Source organism: Diadema antillarum, unplaced genomic scaffold (genome assembly GCF_040938485.1).
Source record: "Diadema antillarum isolate AM-2024a unplaced genomic scaffold, OU_Dant_1.0 seq00000406_RagTag, whole genome shotgun sequence".
Lineage (NCBI taxonomy): Eukaryota > Metazoa > Echinodermata > Echinoidea > Diadematoida > Diadematidae > Diadema > Diadema antillarum.
In genome coordinates this window covers 1263841-1286806 of record NW_027271394.1, presented here as the reverse complement: position 1 = coordinate 1286806, position 22966 = coordinate 1263841, and the positions used below count along the sequence as shown (strand labels likewise).

At 38.4% G+C, this 22966-nt stretch overlaps 1 protein-coding gene across 1 annotated transcript in view; it reads left to right on the top strand.

Annotated features, from left to right (window-relative positions):
• Positions 1-9962: 9962 nt before the first annotated feature.
• Positions 9963-22966, top strand: part of LOC139732202 (axonemal dynein light chain domain-containing protein 1-like) — a 33917-nt gene continuing 20913 nt past the window's right edge. Inside the window, exons 1-14 of the mRNA XM_071643078.1 lie at positions 9963-10101; positions 10791-10984; positions 11591-11694; positions 12046-12163; positions 12724-12809; positions 13817-13873; positions 14700-14808; positions 15201-15275; positions 15694-15788; positions 16410-16502; positions 17179-17245; positions 20894-20931; positions 21411-21531; positions 22117-22245. Coding sequence (XP_071499179.1) covers positions 9963-10101; positions 10791-10984; positions 11591-11694; positions 12046-12163; positions 12724-12809; positions 13817-13873; positions 14700-14808; positions 15201-15275; positions 15694-15788; positions 16410-16502; positions 17179-17245; positions 20894-20931; positions 21411-21531; positions 22117-22245 — 1425 coding nt within the window. The remainder of the gene's footprint in view (positions 10102-10790; positions 10985-11590; positions 11695-12045; positions 12164-12723; positions 12810-13816; positions 13874-14699; positions 14809-15200; positions 15276-15693; positions 15789-16409; positions 16503-17178; positions 17246-20893; positions 20932-21410; positions 21532-22116; positions 22246-22966) is intronic.

The following is a 22966-nucleotide window of genomic DNA, read 5'->3' as shown; positions in this document are numbered from 1 at the left end:
TCCTGTCTAAGAATTTCTTTGAGGTCAGTGACCTCTGCCCTACTCTCCAACCATTTAGCCATCATGGTGGCCGGAAGGACAGTGTCATCGTCTGATGGTGCCACGCCCATGAAAGCCGCCAGATCCTGTTGTAATCAAAGAAGAGAAGTCAACTGCAAAGTAGATAAAATACATGTCTCTTCCATATCTTATGTACTGCACATGACTTAAAGATTCAAATACTTTCATTGGCAAAAAGTCATTCATGTGATTGAAACTGGTCAATCGCATAAATACTCTAACTCGAATTATCTCACATTGGTAAGCGAGGTTAATGTAGCAATGATAATGTTATGATGTTATTTTAGTAAGATCAAAACAGATGAATATCGCTTTAAGTAAAAGTGCATCCTTTAAAATGCACCCTTTAAAGAGTGTACATCTTTTAAAATACCTACTTCATGTTGTGTGTTGAAAGTACACTTATTTCTGCTGAGGAGTACATCGACATTTTTCATACTACCGCAGTCATGTTCGTTACTAGTGAAAGAAAAGATGACACTGCATATTTTCGGCACCTGCATGTCTTTTGTGTTCGATCTGTTCCTCTCCATTTCTTTGAGCAGCGACAGTTCATGTTGAGAAACTTTTCCCTCAGTCTCCGTCCATTTTTCCCTGATTCCCGCCACCAGTGTAGACGCACTGGCGGGATTTTGATGGACGTCGCAGAAGTTAGCCAGATCCTGTCAGTTTAAAACATTTGCCCGAGCCAGTGATGTCAAATAATAGTGAGGGAACAAATGGTCCGGGGAGGGGAATCACTAACATGGAAACAGAGGTAGGGAGAGAGATAAGAGATAATATCAATGAGAAAAAAAAATGTAGATAACGGGGAAAAAATAGTTTGGGAATAAATAAATGGGGGTATTGATTAAGGCAATTATGTACTGTATACTAGAGAGGAGTTCGACTTTTCAATTCAATGAATTTGTACGGTTTACGGGAACACAGCGTTGTGGTGTTTAAAAACCTTGTGCTTGCTGAAGTTCCATGATGGCAGGCTATAATGTCGACCTCTTTGTAATTTCAGAAATAATGAATATAAAAATGTAAACTTAAAATGTGATTGAACAGTCGATATTTCAACAATGAGACATCCATGAAAATAATGTCTATACATGGCAAGCTGGTCATACCTGCAATTCATCTAGAGTCTTTGTTGAGTTCTCCCTCTCTCGGAAGAGTGCAATCTCCAGGTCATTCACCTTTGCCTGGGTCTGGGTCCAGGTGCCCCTGATGGCCTCCAAGAGGGTGGAGCCAATGGTGGATCCAGCCACACCCATCATGTCGACGACATGCTGTAGGATGGCATCAGGAAAATGTGCGCAAACTTTCAGAACAATTATTTCGTGCGTATTTTCGTAAACTATGTTTAACTCACACACCTTGGTAAGGTGATGCGTGGTGGAAAAGATGAATGAGCTAATTTGCGAGGCGAATAAATGACAAGCAAATTGATAATCGATTGAATGAATGTAATGATGCATATCCATAATATAACTTATGATAGAAGTTCTGAAACCAAACATTTCACGCAAGTAATTGTAAACTTCATTGCAAGAATAAAATGAATTCGTATGTGATGAATAACGTGATCGTTGTGGGAAAAGGTATATGTGTTATATATCAATAAATTCAAGTCTAATGAACGACACACGGACTGACTGAATGAATATAATACAACTGATAGTACAAATAAAACCTTTCATTTTCTTTTGTCCACCATATTTCCTCTATGCATCTATTCTCATCCTTTCCACCCATCATCTCTCTTTCCCTCCATTCTATCACCCTTGCCTACCTTAGGTATCCCATCAGCTTCGATGGCTTTTTGCCTTTCTCCGTCCAGTCTCTCATGGAGGTCAATAACCTCTGCCAACTTTTCGTTCCACTTCACCATGAAAACATCCGAGATGTTGGAGTCGATGTCTGATGACGTCACATTCATGTGGGCTGCAAGATCCTATACACAAGGAAAGGGTGGTTATGAATATCATATAACTACGTATACGTTTGATAACTTTCTTCTACTAAAAATATGCAGATAATATTATGAAATTACAGAACCCAATTATGTCAGTAGCAATTACGCAATTATTAACATTTAGGCTATCGAGTTGATTACAGAACAAATTATGTCAGTAGTAATTAGACAATAATCAACATTTTATGTTATCGGGTTTGAAAGCTAAAGTGCATCTTTCTGTAATAACCTGGAGTTTGGCAGAGTGATTTTCCAGAGCTGTTTCCATCTCGTTGGTATGTTTTCTCGCCTCACGCCATGTATCGGTCAAACTGACGAGGATGTCGTCTGGCGAGTTTGTCATTCCAGCGACGTCGAGCCCGACATCGCCGGCAAGGGTCTGAGTAAAGCAGAAAAGAAAAGATATGTTTACAAAGAATTATTTTCTGCAAGACGGCAAACAAAAGAAGGATCCGTATTCGGTAGTAGGATAAGTAATAGGAAGACGAGTTGGAAGTCAACACAGTCCACAAGATAGGAGGTACATACCATCAGTTTACCCACGAGGTTGTCGTATTTCCTCCCCACAATGCAGCACGCTTCCTGTTGCAGCTGCCACGCTGCTTCCATTCGAGAAAAAGTCATGGAAGCATTCTCGCTAAACCGATGCTCCCCCATTCGTTGAGCAAACGCCTGAAACAAAGTAGTGATGATGACAATGATGATGAGGATTGTAAATGTAATGAAAATAATAACCAAGCTTTTAATAACATGAATAATGAGAAAGTTATGATGACGGAATCGATTAGTTTAATGTCAAATGATTGAAACGTTGATAATTCTGAATATTAGAAATAGCAACAAAAACAAGTAATTCATATTATGAAGAGAGGCGTGGCAACCACTTGATGTGTAAAAATGAATATTAAATGCTTATTTCCCCTCAGCCCCTACTAATATTTCTTTAAGCGACGATGTGTCTAGAATCTATTTGTAACGCCTTATCTGTTATTGTGACAAAATATTAACAAAATTTGATAGCGTTGAGTCTGTGTCACCATGCCACTATATAACATTTGTCATTCTGCGATATTTTCGACAAGGCCTCCTGGCTGCTTTATCATGGAATGTTTTTACAGCATTTGTTTTCTCTTTCTCTATATCCCTTCCAATGAGGCTTGGGTTAAGGTGATTTCTTACCATTAGCCCCTGCTCCAGGCGTTTGATATAATTTGCCTGCTGGATGTTGTGCAGGAGTAGATTTCCAGAGAGCGAGAAGGTAGGTGCGAAATCTACCTCGGCGCCCCGCACCGCGTACGGTCTCATCATCTGATGATCAGTGAAACAAGAAAATGAAAAGCACACACCATATTCTCAAATTGGTGAAGGAGCTCTTGTCATGAAGTCTAAAAATTACAACATGAAATAAGAGAGTGTGGAGATGTATCAGTTGTATCTACATGTCTACTGTTTCTAGTTTTTATTCTAAACATACACTTGACATACCGATAGTTATACGGATAGTTGGTGTGCCGATCCATACTAGTTTCACAACGTTAGTAATCATCAACATTCTTTACTCTGCTGCATTCGGTTTCGAATAGAAAAGTGAAAATAGATTAAAAGGTGACAAAAACAAAATCGACTCACCTGGCCCCTAGCCTCGTGGATGATGTCCTGGCTCAAGAGCCGGTGGGTGGAACAACTTTTCATCATCGCTCCAGCGATACGAAAGAGTTCCGACATCCTATATAAGTGAGATTTTTTTTTCCAGGAGGGAATAAATTTCAAGTTAACTGAAATGAAAAGTAATCAGTACTACTGTGGATTTAGTTGATATATTCGTATAACACATTATTTTTCAACTTCTGTGCAAAAACGGATAGTCTATCTACCATAACCTAAGGACTACGCCATGCTGCTTCATGAATGTGATTATATATAATCTGTTTCTTCAATCGATGCTGATAAATCCAACTCCAAAGACAAATCTTTAAAATGCCCTGCCTTTATTTCACGTCTTAATTTCTGTTTAGCGATGTTCAGTTCAGTTTAACTTATTTAGTATTTCTCATACAGCGATGTTCTAGCAATAATAATTCTTGTACCTTGTCAATAGTTAATTAACAAAATAGTAGACATACATAACATACACAATAATTATCATGATAACTGGCCGAAATTGAAATTGGGTTGTAAAAAGAGAAGTATAACGGGACCTATACATGAAAGTGGGCTTGTTTGGTTGTAAGCCCCGTATAGTCAGTGCTTGTGAATTAGAAACGGAAAGCGGATAAGAAGTTCGGACCAGATAAATTAAGAATACTGAATAAAGAAAATGAGGAATACCTACATCGTAAAAAACTAAAACTAAAATGTGAACCATAGGTATTGTGCCCGTATTTTAGAGTAAAGCCTTATTTGTATATTGTTTATTTTGGTATGCACAAGACTGTTGTGTGCATTCAACCCTAGCTCTGAAGTGACATCTCATACACAGTCATTGCGATGTCTTAAAATGCGAATTGAGAATTTCACAGGAAATCTCAAGGCATGATGGCTCGTCATAAGGACAATGTCGTCTGCACCTGTGTGTTGTAAATAAGGAAATGTTATTGTTGGAACAGGACCTAGTAATTGCTTCTGATTTCTATATAAGTAAATAATGTCATTTGTACCATTTCAGAAATAATCTTTTAAAAAAGGCAATGCTTACCTGGATAGACTAGGAATTTGAAGTAGATTCAATGAGAATACACCGAATATTCGGAAGAATTCAGCGAAGATTCACTAAATCAGTCTTTGCAATTGAAGAGCTCAGAGCAAAGTGCCTTGTGTTCACTATGTGCGTTTCCATCTCTACGCGATTTATGCAAATGAGCGTCATCTCTGAAACTTTGAGCCAATCAGACTGCTTTTACCAACGCTGGCGCGTAATGCGTCGTACGTAATGCGCGTGGGGCACTGTTGCGTAGCATGACCGTGACCTGCATTCTTGAATGTTTCCATGGCATGGAGTCCTACCACAGACCTAGGGCATGGCATGGTATATCAAACTTAACCCCCCCCCCCACACCCACACACACACGCACACGCACACACATACACACACTTACTCTCCAATTATTTTTTTTTCAATTTCATTTATTACTGTTAATTCAAAGTGATTGCTCAAATGCACAAAATGAATATCCAAAACATAATGTCTTCGGTGAAGGAGTGACTTGAGCATTCCGCGTGGATGTTCAGATGTACAAAATATATAGTTGACATTCAAATAAATAACATGTGAAATTAACGCACAAAGCATTTTATTGAATAGGTGGAGAAAAACCTGCGATCTCAAAAAAAAAAGAAAAAAAGAAGAAATGCTGTTTAATTTCATTGATGATATTAAGCGGGTAATTATTAAGCATTCCTTTCCAGAGTTTAATAAGTAGTGAAAGAAGAATAGTATAGGAAATCAATATCATGAAACAAATATCTCGTTTCCATAAAGATTCAGTTCAATTCAATACAAATTTTAATTCATTTTTTCGACAAAAACCTACACGTACCCCTTACTTTGCGAACAGAGAATATGGTAAACAAAACTATATGAAATGAAAAGAGTATACAATGATTGTAAAACCTTTGTCATGAAAACTGAAGTGATCATAGTAAAGTAAACAATACGCAAAGAGCGAAAAATGGAGGGACCCACTGAAAAGACAAAGCTTGTAGAATGTGACTCCCTATGAGCAATTCCTTGAATGAGCTTTATGAAAGCCCCCTTTCTTATATTCATTAAATCATGCCCTCGTTCCCTAACTCAGAGACACCCCTACACACACACACACACACACACACACACACACACATCTCACAAACATAGTATAGGCCGACATAGTTTTAATTACGGCTTCCATTGTCGGTATATGTACATGCAATCGATATGAGAGAGAACGAAAAAAGGCATTGCGTTTTACAACAAATGTACAGAATATTTCACATGGTTCAGTCGTGATATCCGGGATCAACACTAAAGAGCATGCTTTCCAGAACAACGACAACAGCAACAAACAAACTAACATATTGATAAAGTCATCTATTGGCTATATTGAAATTTTAAATTGAAATTGAAATACTCGGGATGGATAAGGCCACAGCAGAAAAAAAGAATTGTGATGATAACAATTAAGAACGAAATCAAGACCTTGAATGTAATTCTTAGTACCCTCCCACTTTGCTAAATGTTTGTGCAACTTTTGTTTTGTCTTCGCTATATCATATTCTTCATCCTGATATTTTAACATCTTTTGAACAATATCCATATGACCCAGGAAAGGCTCCTTCAGACCTTTACCTCTTTATGTGTAATGCATTTTGCCACAAACATTACTGTATCAAATAATTTAGTTTTTATATTCTCTCTATTTATTCCAACAAACTCTGTTGGGATCTCACCAGAGTATGTCTGCCCATTTTTGTTATCGTTGTTGTTGTTGTTACTGTTATCATAGCTATTACTCTTACACTTAATAATCGGTGCTTTTTTTACGCCGATGAAGGGGGATTAGTCAATCAGCCGTAATTAAAAAGCAACAACAACTCGACTCAGGGATTATTCATTATTGGAGTGTTAAATATTGCCTTTAATGTATATGTCTAAAAAGATGTAATTGATTTCTCAGGCAAAATAACAGAAATGAAGGTATATGGAAAGATGAAAGCTGGTGACAAAGTCTTCATGCAAGGGAGTGGGGGTTTAATGAAGAGCATAACAATTCTATTTTAAAAAAAATGAAATACTAGTAGGTGAGTTACTAATGACACGAGCAGTATGATTGGGAAATGTACACTCTGTACATCTTTGCTGTTTAGCATTTCGTGTTTTGTGTTTTTTCGTTTGTTTGTTTGTTTGTTTGTTTGTTTGTTTGTTTGTTTGTTTGTTTGTTTGTTTGTTTTCGCCAGAGAGGAGCACTTGGCTTCCACAGTTGTATCTTATCGACGTGAGAAGGACACCTTACACAGGCAGTATAGGTCTCAGAAATAAATTGTCTCTGTTTTTTTTTTTTATTATTATTATTTCTTTTTTTTTTTTTGGGGGGGGGGGACTTTGGACTTCATCAAGGGACTCAGACGGAGAGGCGAGGAAAAGAAGTGACAGATACCAAGGAAAGATAACGCAATTAAGAAATGACATTGTTCTTGAATATTCATTCTGCTTACTTTTTAAATTATTATTTTCCAAATATTCCACCAAAAGTGTGCTCCTTCGAGTAAGAGGGGGAGAGGGGATACCCCTCCTCAACCCCCCCCCCCCCCCCCCCCCCCCCCCCCCGAGCTTGGTCTACAGTACATCTGCGTTACCTCACATGAGTAATTCCTCCAAAGTATTAATTTGACTATATTCCCACCCCCCCCCCCCCCGAAAAAAAAAGATAATTAATAAATGAATACAAGGGGGAAACCTACAGGGCCCGATGATGCGAAAAGGACATCGAATTTTGCGTCAGCTGGTCGTTTCACACGCGCTGCACAGAACGACATAGCCGCCGCTGCACTCAGTGGAGTAGCGACACATTTGCAAACAAATAAACGTGGTTTCGTTGACAACAAGCCGCGCCAGAGAACGGGAACAGAGAGGTGAGTGAATTTCGTTTGTATGAGAAAATACCTCAAATGATTGCACTAATCTTGAAGAAATCAACATGATAAATGTCCTACTGTAGAAAGAGGATTTGTTGATTTACATGTAAAACGGCATGAGTATCATATATCGTTAGGACAGGGAGAATGATGAAAAATCATTCACAGCTTCACAGCGTTATTGTAGTCGCGATCGGTAACAAACGGCAAAATTACGTTGTCCCATATATCCAAAATTATGTAGGTTCTGTTAGCGTACCATTCATGTTACGTAGCTAGACTAGCTAGCGAGACACAGACAAGCTTTGTTTTAGTGAGATCTAGTTTCTACTTATAGTTTGACAGGGTTATTCCCACTAAGAGATAGTGCAGAATCTAATGTTGTTATTATTTTTCTTTTGTCATGGGCTTTTGTAACTTCATGGTTTTATTGTCATTGAAGACAGCAGAGCATAGCAGGACGCAGCTCGCTCGCTCTTATCTGCTCGCGCTCGGTGGAGCTGCGGTTTTGTATGGTTGGGTAAGCCACCTGTAGCCACTCTAAAGTTCAACCAGTGATTCTAATATCAAAACTGACTGGAAATCGGCTAGAAATGTACTCATATTGTGGAGAAAACTCTACAGATTCCGTTACTGTCCTCAAAATTAAAATTTGAGGTCGTCTTACAAGTATATCGCCATGAATTGCGTGCGGTGTCAGATTCCTCTCGCTCATTTGTGGTAGGCCAGATGCCACCACCCCTAAACTTTTTCTAGGATTTTGATGTGAAAAAACATTCAAATTTACCTGATTTTCGCCTCATGAACGTTAAAAATACTGCGGGTTCAGATCTCGATCTCACACACTCATTTTGGATTCCACCTACGGAGATATCGTCTAATTGCATTGACGCATTCCGTGGCATAAGAATAGGTGAAAATTTAAGAAAACTGGCTAAATGCCAAATTGAAAACTCCAGAAAATCACAAATTTGAGCAATTTGATGCCTTTTTCCACCTTGTTTCTTCATGGTAAATCAAACCAATGCATGTTCTCTGCGTATTGGGCCTATCTTACCGCGCACTTTTGTCTTTCTTTGCGCACAAGCAGCAAATTTATACGCGCTATGGCGATAATGGGGTATGGTGGCGAGATATGTCTTACCTACACCGCAGCTGTACCATACCCGCCCGGGTCTAAGTAGGGTCTAGAGTAGCCCCGGAGACCGCGCCGCCAGGCGCGGTCCTGGCGGCTTCCCCGCAGTTTCGCTTATGTTAGTTCCTAAGTATTCTGTGCGCTTGTGCAAGTGATTGTGAATTCTGTGAACATCGGTGAGCTGCATATAAGACATCATTTTGTGCATCACAAGCAATGAAATGCATCAAACAGTCGCCGATGATAGTCATTTAGGTTTCATCGACCCATGTAAGTATTCCTAGTAGTTTCTGTTGAAAAATTAAGGAAATATAGCGCCGCAAAGGCACCCGTTTGTTCAACATGAAGATCTTTTATGGGAGCACGGCGCAGCCGCCACACGCAGTGGCGGCTGTCGCAGTTAGGTCTAGAGTAGAAGTAGAACCAACAGCATAGCAATTATCATTACCATATCACAGAGAATTCCAATGACCTCAATTTACCAGGGCATTTACTCATTAGAACTCTAGAATCCAATGCATCATTTGTTTTATCCAGCATATAATAATGAAACATTCACAGAGAAATGTTGCAGTTTTTCTCGATTGTTATGTGCATTTATACAGGGTTTATTCGGCTAGTTCAAGGGCAGCAAGTATACTTTCACCTAAATCTCTTTTCACAATGGCAGAAAATACCGCAGATTCATATCACATCTCATATTGTTGATGTGTATCATACACGCGGAATTCTCAGCGACATATATGCAAGTGACATTTTTTACTGTGCGTCCCTGCAAGCACATTATTTTGATCGACCACCTGTTCTCCATTGAAAAAGCACATAGGCGTACAGTGAGTGGCAAATACGTGTTTACATCTGTTAGGCCTTTAGATATGTTGTAAAATGAGGATTTTCTTCAATTATTTTTCCTTTTGTTTCCTCAGTTTGATTAGATCTACCTGTTCCATCCTCATTTTTCATGATTTGTACATTATTTATGTTCAAGTAATCTAGTGTATATGTATTGCATCCCAACCCACACATACTTTTGAAGTAATATGCAAGAAAGCCATTGCGCGAGGTTGGTCGATCTAAAAATTGGTGGTGGATGAGTAGTGGACTTACTATAGAAACCGACATGTAAACTAAGAATCGTATCATCATTGATATTTCATTGACATTTTGCAGATATAAAGAAGCCAGATTTGAATGATGACGGCTGTTGCCGTTGCACCTGATGCTGGGGAGCTCCCCAAAGCTCCTGACCCCACGCCGATGCCGCTTGACACCGGGCCTACAACAAGTCCAGCATTGAGGAAAGACAAGGGTATTATTGCAAAGCAAGAAAATGGTAAGCAGGACCTCATATTGCCTTGCATAATGCATAGTTTTTTTTTGTCCAATAGGACTACATGTAATTGTGTTTGCATTGATCTGAATGTCTATTTGCCTCTTGCACAGATATTTGTTAATGAAGACGTATGTTACTTACGTCTTGTACATCTTGCACGTCTGTACATCTCATTGATTGGTTACAATGGCCTAATTTGATTAGAACCAGCTACTGAAATATACTATAAAGAGTAAATCATCTTTTTTTTTCCTTTTTTTTTTTTCCAGACAGAGGGTTAAGACATCGGAAAGAACATTTTGCCAATTGTTTTTCATCATGCAGTCAATGAATCTGTTTTGAACAGTTTAAAGATGAGCAGTGTAAGATAAATTATCAGGTGCCATTCTTGCATGCTTTTTATTCTAGGGAACTGAATTACTACTCAAATGTCTCTTCTCAGGCACACATTTGAAACAGTTATATATTTGTTTTTGTTTGTTTGTTTATTTGTTTTTTACCAGTTCTGTGCATGATACATGTATGGAACACTTAATATTCCATTTAGCCAAAATCAATAATGGAACATATACTTTATTGGCAAATCATGGTGAGCTTACAATAGTGATATCTGTTTAAGTCAATAATAAGAATTGCTTTCTCCATTTACTGTGCAGTACTAATTCTCAGGAGTTCTTCTTGACTCATAGGTGGAAGCCCTCTGCCAGAACTCAGATCAAGTGACGCTTACGTGGATCGCAGCAAACCTTTGCCAACCTCCCTGCAGAGTGACTTCATACCTGAGGACATCCTTAATGCGCTCACCAATCTCCCCAAGCCAGCAAACAAAGACAAGCTGAAGACGCCTGGAAAAGGGAAATCTTCATTTTCAACTGATCCAAAAGTAAATGACAGCTTGTAAACGGTTATAACTGCTTATACTGTAAAAAAGAGCAAGAACAAAACAAAACAAACAAGCAAACAAACAGTGCAAACCTGGGAGTAAAAGGGATGCATTTTGTCTACTTTATTCTTTGCCTACCGTTTACTTTGACCTGAATTCGCAGAGGTGATCTAAATCAAATCTACGGTTTGAGTTTTCTTCATGGACCGTAACAGGCATGAAGTAGACATACCTTGCACATGTGTATCCCAGTGTGCTTTCATTACTTGGTGTGTGTTGGCAATAGATGATACAACTGCATGTGACGAGCATTTCTGCAGTCGCAGTTTACATATCCATGGGCTAGACATAAACGACTTTTGTGCATTCTGATCATTTTGTCCAGCAGAGCAAGTTTTGCCATCCCTGAAAGACCTAACAGCCCAACAATGAAGCAAACAATATTGTTCAAATTAGTGAAATTCTTCCGTCGAGACGTTTTTTTCTTTTTCTTTTTTCATTGCAACTGATTGCCAATCAGTTGCAATCAAACAATATTGGTTCCTAACCATATTTCCTGTCTTTTTACTCAGAATGCTGTTTTTTTTTTTTTTTCAATTCCTCCAGACAATAAAGAGTGGACCACCAGCAAATGTGTGGAACTTCCCAAACAGACGAAGAAAGTTTCAGCATCTGACAGAGCAACCTGTGTCTGTGACAGGAGCAGGGAGGTAAGTTTAATTTCCACGTACTTCATCTACTTTATTAACAATGAAAAATAAGACTTTACACATGTATGTAAACTCTCATACAGATTAAGAAAGAAAGCTCATGGTAGAGAGTGTTCTCAATTTGTAATTAATATCTGGTTTTCAAACATTTGTGACATTTTTGCTTCATTCTTTTCGGTTGTCAGCATCGTGGTGGACTTCCAAATATTAGAGTTCAATGACACAATGGACTCTCAAGATGACACTTCTACTGAGCATATTCACCTTTTTTGCCCAATGGTCTGATTTTTGAAATGCTGACATACAAGTATGCTATGAATTTTGTTCATTTCTTAATTGGATATGCTGCAGAGATATTTCATTTCTGTACGATGTGGCCCTGACCGGCTCAAAAGACCCCAAGCCTCTGGCCGGAGATCCCAGCGCAGTCAGGGCAGGTGACAGGCAGGCTGCCATTCAGAGGAACAAGGTAAAGTAGTCCTTTTCTCCATCAACCACCACTTTATATTACGTCATACTAGAGGTGCTCCTGTTGTGTGCTGTTGAGTAGCTACAGTACCTCAAAATAGAGAGTTGCATACCTGACTGTCAAATTCCATGACAGTAGATTCGATATAGTGCCAGCACTGAAGAATTGCTGGGAGTTGCACTTAGAATAATCTCTTGGATATTCAATATAATCTTAGATATGAAGCTCAACTTCTTAGCTTAAAACATATTTACTGTAGCTGAACATACATATTTCAAAATGTCCAGAATGCTCAGTGAAAACAATCTTGTGGTCATATGATGAGTCTACTGCTAGTATGCTACCATTTACTGTACTTTTCTGTTTTATTCTTTGCGATGATTCTTTGCTACGGTTGCATTATTGTGCTCTGTTTTTCTTTTGATTTTCGTAAAAGACACAGAGATCAGCACTGTAACAGAGTAAATTGTTGAAGCATAAATTTGCTGTGGAATTCTTTAAATTCTCTCCATGTTTCTTGAGATATGACAGTGTTATGTTACTGTTCTCCAATGCTACAGGGAATGGCAGTCCCAGATACTCTGGTTCCATCTGAGTACCATGTTGTCAAGGCCAAAGGAGTCCAGCATTTGGAATTCCAAGAAGAGTAAGACTCATAACTTCTTTTCCTTTATCAGAAATAGTGCAGTTGGGATTATAATTGAAAACATCTCTTTAGTGCATGGCAAGATGAAGACTTTTTAAACTTTTGGGCTTTGTATCTGCATTGCTGAACCACTTTATAGTGTTATGCTAAAGTGCATGGAAAAGAACATAATATTGTGCTGAAGTGAATGGAACAGCAAGATGATTTACACAAGTAATGGAAACAAAGGTGATGGTCGTTTCTATTGCATGAAATAAACATATTCTCTACTTGGTTCAAAAAGAATGCTAGTACAAATATGTCTATATCATACATTTTACTGGCTTGGCTTTTATTGGCTTAGTTCAAATAGGTCAGGGCACAGTCCTTGTGCACTTGATAAACAAAGCTTTTCCACCAGCATGCAGATATTCAGAGAAAAGGCAGGTGTCACACACTGCCGAAGCTCTCATATTTTGTGTACTTGAGATCATTTGAGGTGTAAAGACCAAGCTGGTTTGGTCATGATACCTTTCATTATTTTGGAAATTTAATAGTCTTAGCAGTGGGAGCAGTAGTAAGTGTACACTGAGTAGGCACTAATGAAAGCTCTGAGTTGCAAGGGATATTTACACCTCACAGTGAAGTTATGAAATTAAAGAATACAAAGGTGTTCTGCCACAGAGACATTAACAAGTTGCTTGCAAACATGCGAAACAAAATTTGATTACCCAGATTTCGAGTTAGAAATATGTACACATTTTGAAGGTAAAAGAATTTTAACAACCAAACAAATGAAACAGCAAGTGCAGGACTAAACAAATATGTGCCATCATTTCTTTACTATACATTGGGCAAATTTTTGAAACATTAACATTTATTCAGTGAGTTAGATAGATTAGTGTGGTACTCTCTACTTACTCTCTACTCAAACAGTCTCAAATTCTGTGGACTTAATTGTGAGTGTCTTTAAATTCCTTGATGCATACAATCATGTTTTCTCTCTGCCTTTTATCTTTCATCTGCAGAAAATTCAGCACAAAGCTTATGAATGAGGAGGAGGCACCTGTGGCTTTTCCCTCGCTGTAAGTTTTACAGTCGGGGAAGAATGATCAGCAGATGAAACAAGGGTCCTCAGTATATCATAGACATACAGTGCACTCCTGTTATAATGAACATGGTTAAAACAAAATTCCGGTTACAACGAAGTAAAAATTCAGGCCCCAACATCATTGGCTCTATGTGATTTTATCGTTGTTTTGTTTGGTTATAACGAGATTTCAAGATAATGAAAGAAAACTGCTGGTCTCGAGGACTCCATTATAACGGGAGTCCGCTGTATCAGATTATTGTTAGATGAAAACATTTCATGCCTGTGGAATCTCTTGCAACAGCAGCAGTCTTTTGTTTCAGAAATTTGACATGAGTGGCTACTATTTGACACTGTCTCTCATAACCACACGCATGAGTTAGGTCTAGCCAGACAGATATCATTTATGGTTAATTCTGCTATGGTAAAAAGATGTGAAATATGCCATCATAAAAGAAAAAAAGAAATAAATGACCAATGCTCATCTAGTTACCATATATCATGTCACAAAGTCCAACGTATTGTCCTCTGAAAGCAAGAGATTATTGAGCAGAGGGTTGATGATTGTATTATGACTTTTCTTTAATTTATCTCCCTCTCTAAACAAACAAAAGAAAACTGAAGAAAACTCATACTTTAATATTATGAGACAAAGGGAAGGAAACTTATACGTCAATATTGCCCTCTACTTGCATGTGTATGTGTCTTTGATTCAGGATCCATATCAAGTAAGGTATACCTGCCTGGTGTAGGTCACAAAGTCGTCTTTGGTTTCATGAATTGAATTAGTAAGAGATGCTATCGTTGTCTTCCTCCTCCAGGAAACCCACAAGTCGCTATGAGGTCCTGCAGCTGAAGGAATCCCTCCAAGTCATGCTGGCCAAAGCTGGCGTCCACAACGAGGAAGTGGAGGTCAAAGGTCCTACGCAGGTCAGGGGTCAACTTACTTATGTCACAACGATTTTGCTACCTCTTCTTATTGGTCTCATGTTTTGAGCTTTGATGAATTTTGATTGCAGATTTCTTTTTAAAGTTTATTTGATCAGTTTCCATAACATCCCCTTGATCTCCTTCTGGAAAACAGTAATAGTTGGTATGATGTCTAATATGTTGCCAGTGTCACTGATCACATTTTCTGGCTCACGACTGTGACCTTTTTACCAGATGCCATTGCTTTTATTGTTGTAACAATAATGATTACTATTATTCCTATTTCTTTTATCATAGATTATCAGTACTATCATAATAGGAGTAATTTTGTTGGTAGTAGAAGTAATATTCTTTAACTCTGACCATTATCTTATGTGCATTTTTCACTGTAGATGCACAATCTTCTGGAACTGGTGAAGAAGGAGCAGAATGTGTATAACATCATTTTTCATGAACTCATCAGACAGGTGAGATGTGACATCCGTTCTCTTTTACTTGGCACACAGAGTCTGAAAAGTTTTGCCCTGTACTTTAACAAATATTTCCATTTGTGAAATTTAGTGTCTGGTTATTTCATTGAAGCCTAGAATTGGTTTCTTCATACCACTTCCGTGTGGACTCAGTCTGAAATGATAAAAGGAACTTCTAATCTTCTAGACTTGAAAAGGGTATATTGGTATGTTTCGGGACAATTTTGTTTAATCTGTCAATCCAAGGCATGTGAGTACTGTAGAATATCCATCTTTCCCCTTGAAACCAGTTTGTTAGGGTACATGCATAATGTGACTTTAATAGGACCTCCTGGCTTGAGTATGACAAAGATATATATGTAATTAATTAACGCTTACTTTCTTCCTTTGTCTCTATACTTTCTCTTGGTTAAAGGTGAGTGTGGAGTGCATAGAGAGGGGAGAACTTCTGGCCACCGTCCGGGAACTCTACAACAAACTCTTAGACAAGGTGCCTCGGCAGATAAAGAGGTGAGATGGATGTGAACCAAAAGAGTACCAGAGTGATGATGTCACAGTCTATTGGTAGAACTTGGGTTGGAAACAGATGTGAGCATGGTTAGCAACAATAGTGTTTACAGACCAGGCCAGGTGAGATTGAGGTTGTACAGTTTCCGTGGCAATGAATGACTATGACATCACACGTTAGTACTCTATGCTACCGAGATTTACTGAAGCGTCACTGCAAGGATGCAAGTTGGCTGAACCTGTTGAGCATCTGCTCTAAGTTTGAAATCTTGTGGAGGGTGGGGATGACTTGGTGATGTCATGTTTGCCTTAACAAAAAAAAAAGGGGGGGGGGGAGCAGAGGAATGTCCTATCACTTGAATATGACATTTGATGTCACGAGTTTGTCAACCTGCCTTTGTATGCTTGGATTGTTTATTCTTTATGATTTTACTGCATGCTACATGTAATAGCAGGGTAGAAGAGAGAGCGGATGAGGTGGTCACACTTACACACCAATACTTGCAGGCACAGATATATAAGCCAACCATGCGTGCCACACCCTTGACCACTAACTAACTCATATCCTAGCACATGACACAGACACTTGACTATTTGCATCTCTTGACCCTCTGTTTCCCACAGTCTCCACCAGGAGGTGATGGCCCAGAGGGCTCTTGACCGCAGACTTACCGAGGAGCTCTTCAGATTCAAGTCCACCATCTCTGACCTCACCAAGTAAGCAGCTAAAGGTTTTTCATGACATTGGCCTTTATCCAGTATAAAGCATTAGTTGACAACAACCTAGTATTTTGGGGTTTTTTTTTCTCTTTGTTGATATCAGAAAGAAACTGTGGGGTGTCAAATTTAAAGCTTGCCAAAGGTTGTCTTTGGAAATGTTAATGTATCAGTAACATTTTCCCATAGCCATGAGGATCATTTTTCTTTCAGTTTTAGAAACTGGTATTTGAATGTGAAGGTCTGCTTGTGTATGTGTTCATGTTTACCTTTGAACAACAGTGGGAAATGTAAATTGTTACATTTTTATTATTTCTTTTATTTGTGTGATCCATATTTTAGCGACCATTCATATTTGCTTTTTTGTTACGGTAACATGAAAGTTGTACTCCAAAGCATTTATTTACTCAGGAAAGAGATAATGATGTTTAATCTATCATGACAGCAACAATTCATTTTCTGTATCTATGCATACAGTACCAGTAGTTGCCACTGGTATAAGTTACAATTATCAGGTAATTACGGTTGTATGTAATGGAGCCATTAAAAAAAATTATTATTGTCTGAATTATTAAATCTAAATGTGAAATTCATTCATCAAAGTTTGATGAAATGGCATGTTGATGAAGTGTTTGATTCTAAAATGGTTTACTATGTGGTTGCCCCTGAAATCTAGTGAGCTGTCAGATGTGAGGGAACATGACAAGGTAGTTACAGGGCAGGCCCAGCAGGCACAAGAACAGGTGAGTCATGGCCAGAGTCTTCTTAAGCGGGGTTCCCACTATCGTGCGATCCATTGCGAACGCCACGATTGGACATTCGTAACTAATCGTGGAAAATTTGTTGAACTCGTCTGAAATTTCACATTCGGATACGAGGTTATACGAGTCAATACGTGTTGGTACGCTTGGATGCGATATGGTCACGATTGGTCTATTTCAAGCGATACGATCTGTCACGATCTGGTCTGCCGTTCAAATACGATTCGACAGGATTGTCCTGATTGAGTTCACGATTGGTACCGATCTAACATGACCATTACGATCAGGATCCCCGATCTGGTACGTGCAGCAACGTACTGATACGTTCCAATACGAATACCGCGAACCATTACGGGCTGCTGAGATATGATACGATATTTTTTACGATCGGGATCAGAAGCGACCCCCATTTGAGGCGCGACTGGACCCGAATGGGAATATTATAGTCCGGCTGACGATGGATTTCATTGTTTCCCTTAAATTATGCAGAGTGATTAGGCCTATTAATTTTATCCACAACCATTGATGATGGCAAGGCTTGACAGGTTGACGATGATGACAACGTAACCTTTGCAGTATTGCTAATGACGATTATGTTATCAGAGAGAAAGCAGCACCTAGGCCAGACATAACCTCAGATATTCCCTCGTCTAATATTAAACGTAAAGAAATTAATAGATTATTAAATCGACATGCTCACCCTCCCCCCTCACAAAAAAAAAAATGAAATAACGAACCCAAATACATAAGGTCAGATGATTGCCCCTCTTCCCCAGAAAAAAACAAACAAACAGCAAGACAAAATGACCTTTCTCTCCAATACATGAAGAAAATAATTATATGATGAAATGGAAGCTAAGAAAGAGGATGGGATCATTTTGAATGTTATGTAACATAGTATTATGTGTTATATACGCTCGATATACGAAAGTTGGCCGAATGGATAGTATTGCTCATGTGTTCGATTTCATAATCGCAGAGTGTATGTATCATATGCCTTTTTATTTCAAAATGTCGTTATCTCATGGGTTATCAAAAGTTTGGTTTATTCGGCTTGATTTAGTGTTTTACTTAACAATGTTTAACATAACTGATACACACACATAACAGAAAAGTGACTCCCTAATCAAAATGATGTCACTTTTTAACAAAAAAGGAGGTTTTACGCAAAATTATTTCGCAGGGGTATATTGCTACACTTATTGAATAACTAACTGTGAAAAATAATAAGAGTGATCTTCATTGTCATAATCATACGAGTGATCTCACATCCATGACAATGGTCACTTTTACATTTGCAGTAATAATGAGATTTGAAAATAACCATTTTCCTCTAAAATTATGCTCTACCAAACATGCAAAAAAAGACATTGAAAAGTGTCAAAATAGATGTAATGGGGTCAAACTATGGCTGATGAAACAACAACTCTTAATTAATATGTACAATACACAAACAGCAGGATACTGCACCCCCCCCCACAAAAAAAATACTCTGTAATATACTTTTAAAAATTAAACATTTGCCTTTGATATGTACCCATTGAAGCACGATTCATTAAATTATTCTCACATGACGTACTGACGTTAGTCAATACGTGCAGACATGCAATTGCCATTTTATTTTTGTTCATTTTTTGTTTTCGTTACAAAAGTTATCCCATATCCTGTTTTGTGTGTCTGTATAATGGTAATAGCAACTCATTAATGAAAACATCATTAACATAATGTATGAAAACATCTAAAAATCTGTAATACAACTTTCATTTTATGAAATCATTAAAAAAATGATTTTGATAATGTATCTTAAAAATTATGACAATTAAACCCCACACCGTCATACAATTTACCGTTTGGAAATAATAATCTAAAGATGCAGGCTATCACCTATCAGAATACAAAATAAATCAATATATGAGTAAAATAAGGGCAAATAGGCAAAAAATAATAATAATAATAAGCGGAAGTGAAGTGAAAAAGTCGATCCCGATCAACACGATTAAGAAGCACGATTAGAAGAGATTTGCTGCGTTTGGATACGATCCTAGACGATCTGATGCGATGATCACGATCAAAAACTAATCGTGTTAATCGTAGAAAATTTTTGAACCGTCCAAAATTTTCCTACGATTAACGCGATTGCCACGATTGACCTTATGATCTGATACAATCTGATAAGACCATCACGCTTGCTGCACGATTAAGACCACGATTTCAATCGTGGCGTCAATCGTAATAGTGGGAACCCCGCTTCAAGTTTCAAATGTGAACTGGCCTACCAGAACCAAGAGCATACATTGTTGCTCCTGATCAGTATATCCAACAGCATGATAAGAAGACATATTTGGAAAGATGAGAATTAAAGGATGCTTACAATTAGAAATTGTTAATGACTGCTTGTCTATTGGTAATTGAGAATGGAATTTTGAGCATTTTGACTCTTGAGTGTGCAAAGGTGATTATTTGGAATAGTGAGGATTGCTTTTATCAATATTCATTTTGTTTCCTTCAGAAGAGAACTCTTATGACTGTTGTTGGCAACTGAGATTTAGTACGGACTTTTCTTTCAATTCATTATACCCCCGCCAAACAAAGTTTGAAGGGGGTATATAGGAATCAGCGGACGGTCGGTCGGGCGGTCGGGCGGGCGGTCGGGCGGGCGGTCGGGCGGTCGGGCGGTCGGGCGGGCGGTCGGTCCGTTGCAAATCTTGCGTCGCGAACTACTTCCTCAGTTTTCAACCGATTCCCATAAAACTTGGCACAGATGTGTGCCTTGGGTTGTAGATGTGCAAGACATATTTTTTGACAGTACCCAAAAGTACATTGCCATGGTAACGGCATATTATGGGCAAAAATGGGTACAAATCTTGCGTCGCGAACTCCTCCCACAGTTTTTGATCAATTTTTATGAAATTAGGTACAGATGTTCATCTGAATATGTTAATGTGCAAGACACATATTTCCGCAGTGGCAAAAAGTGTGTTGCCATGGTAACGGCATGTTATTGGTAAAATATAGGGCAAAATGCTTCATGGCAAAACTGCTTCATCAGTGTTCTTCCAATTCTCATGGAATTCATATTGAATGTTTGTCTTAGGATATAGGTCAGCATGACACATTTCTTGACAGTGACAAAAAGTATGTTGCCATGGTAACAGCTCACATATTATGAGCCAAAATGATGGAAAATTTTGTGTTGCAAACTACTTCCTCAGTTTTTGCCCAATTTCCATGAAACTTGGTACAGATGTGTGCCTTTGGTTGTAGATGTGCAAGACGCATTTTTCGACAGTACCCGAAAGTACGTTGCCATGGTGACGGCATATTAATGGCAGAAGATCAAGGAAAGAGCTTGCGGATTTAACTACTTCCTCAGTTTTTTGACCAAAGCTTATGAAATGTTGTTTGGTGGGGGTATAACCAGTCGCTGTAGCGACATTTCTAGTTAATGTGTTTGATTAACTTAACATTATAAAACTTCCATACTTCAGTCCTGTGAAAAGTCAATTTGACTTCACAAGGTAGCATTATTTAAACAGTCCATGATTTTGCTCATATTCATTCTTGTGAGCTATGTCTTCTTCATGGTTCACATTATCTGTTTCCTCTTCCCTTCAATCTGTTCGCATACAGCTTGCTGCAGCACTAGCAGAGTCTGAGAAAAGTGCAAGGTAAAGACATTCTTTCTTAAAACACTAAATGTTCATAATTGTATTTTACTTTCATCTTGCCTTTATTTCTTAAAATCCATCATTTGACAAGTTTGGATGAAGTTTTTCTGTTTCCTGATATAAATGCTTCTTATGTAATGTAATTTCTTTTCCTTTTCTGGGTCTCTGTAAACCCCCATGTAGAATTTTGTTGCCTGTAAAAAATGCTTGTAACTTTAATATACCACCCTGAATGACGTCAACAGAAATTTTGTGATATAGTAGTCCTTTTAAGTGCAGAACAGTCTCATGTGTAATTCAGCGATAATTCTCATGGGGAGGTTTTTTTTTTTTGTATATTGATAGAAATAATCATTCACTTTGACCCCAAACATGGAAGTATTAACAACCCTCTTTTCATATTATGAATTACCTCTTCTTTTACTGTGTAAATTTTTATGTATTTTAAAATGGCCTTTCATCTCTACATTCCGATTCAGTCTGCTGGGAGAGTACCACGAGCTTTATGAGCTCCAGAGACGACGTCTAGAGAAGCAGGTCTTCCATCTGTCGTCTGAGAGAGATCTTTGGAGCAATGCTGCCTACTCCCTGGCCCTCAAGGTAAAGAGTCCTACCACCACATCAATAACAGTTTGCCCCTCTGTGCCATAGGATGCCACTCCAGCTGTTGTGATCTGCTCTTTTTAACATAAATGTGTGAAAGTCTGCCTTACCCTACACAGCAATATGTGATGATACATGTATTTCTTTGTTCTCTAGAGAATCTCCTTTTGGATCCTCAGCAATAATAGATTGCAAATCTAATTGGGAGTTTGCTGTATGACAGGAAACAGTTTATTCTGTGTCTTGCCTCCATTCATTTGACCAACCTCATAATTTTTAAATTGGTTTCAGCATCAGTTTGTTTTATTTCCCAAACAATTCAAAGTAATTTTGGTATTTGTCAAACCGTGACATCCAAATGTATGTGTCCAAAACTAAAAGTCCAGCTACATAATGTGTAGTACCCTAGCAAAACAGGAATGCAAATTTATTTAGAAGTTGGCTGTATAACAGGAAACAACTAGTTCTGTGTTTTGCCTGCTTTTATTTGACCAAACTTTATTTTGGGGGTTATTTTGTTCTATCCCCCACCCCCACTGCCAATTTCAATAATTTTAGCTATTCATTATCCCCCTGCTCTAGGTGACCGAGGCAAACTCCCTGTCCACTGCACGCCGCCTGCACATCTGCGAGAAGGCTTGGTCCAAGCTGGCCAACCACTTTACCATTGTGCTCAGTGACAGGGATACAGTTCAACTCTCTGAGCTGCAGGTAATTCAATGATTTAAAAGCCCTTGATGATATAAATGTTCCTATTTGCACAGTATCGTGGTCTCACAACCACAAAGGCATATGTCCTGTTGAAAATTGTGATGTACATTGAGGCAGCATATCACTTGTAGAATATATCATTACCAAAGAAGATATATACCAGAAATGGGAGTCTTTGTTTTCATCCGAAGGCCACCTAGAAGAATGAAGGGAAATGAAACACAAGTGAAAGAAACATTCTGACTTTTATCATTTATCAGAACTTGAGACAGAGTTGTACCAACTTTAGGGCATTTACAAATGAGCCACAAAATTTTGTAACTTTTTTTTTCTGCAGCTGCTTCTTTCCTCTGCACTGATGATGTCATAATTATGACCTTCATAGTAAATTAATGCTGAGGTCTACAATGAACAAATCAAACTTCACATGCCCAGTGTATAAGAATAGAGGAAATTGAAATTGCTTACCTAAAGTGTATTATCTTGAAAGAGATCTGCCCCAGCCATGTGCCCTTTCATCACACTGTTGTATCTCAAATGCATGTGAAAGCAAGTATCACTATAGAGTAAGTATGGTACCCTGGTACAAATTGTCACAAGCTTTATAAGTTGCTGTAATCATATAGCCCTCCATATTTTAGCTGATGTTGTTTAGGTGGCAATGTGCTGAATTGTGATGTTCCAACATCTGGTCGCCATGGTAACCCTCAGATGAACCTTG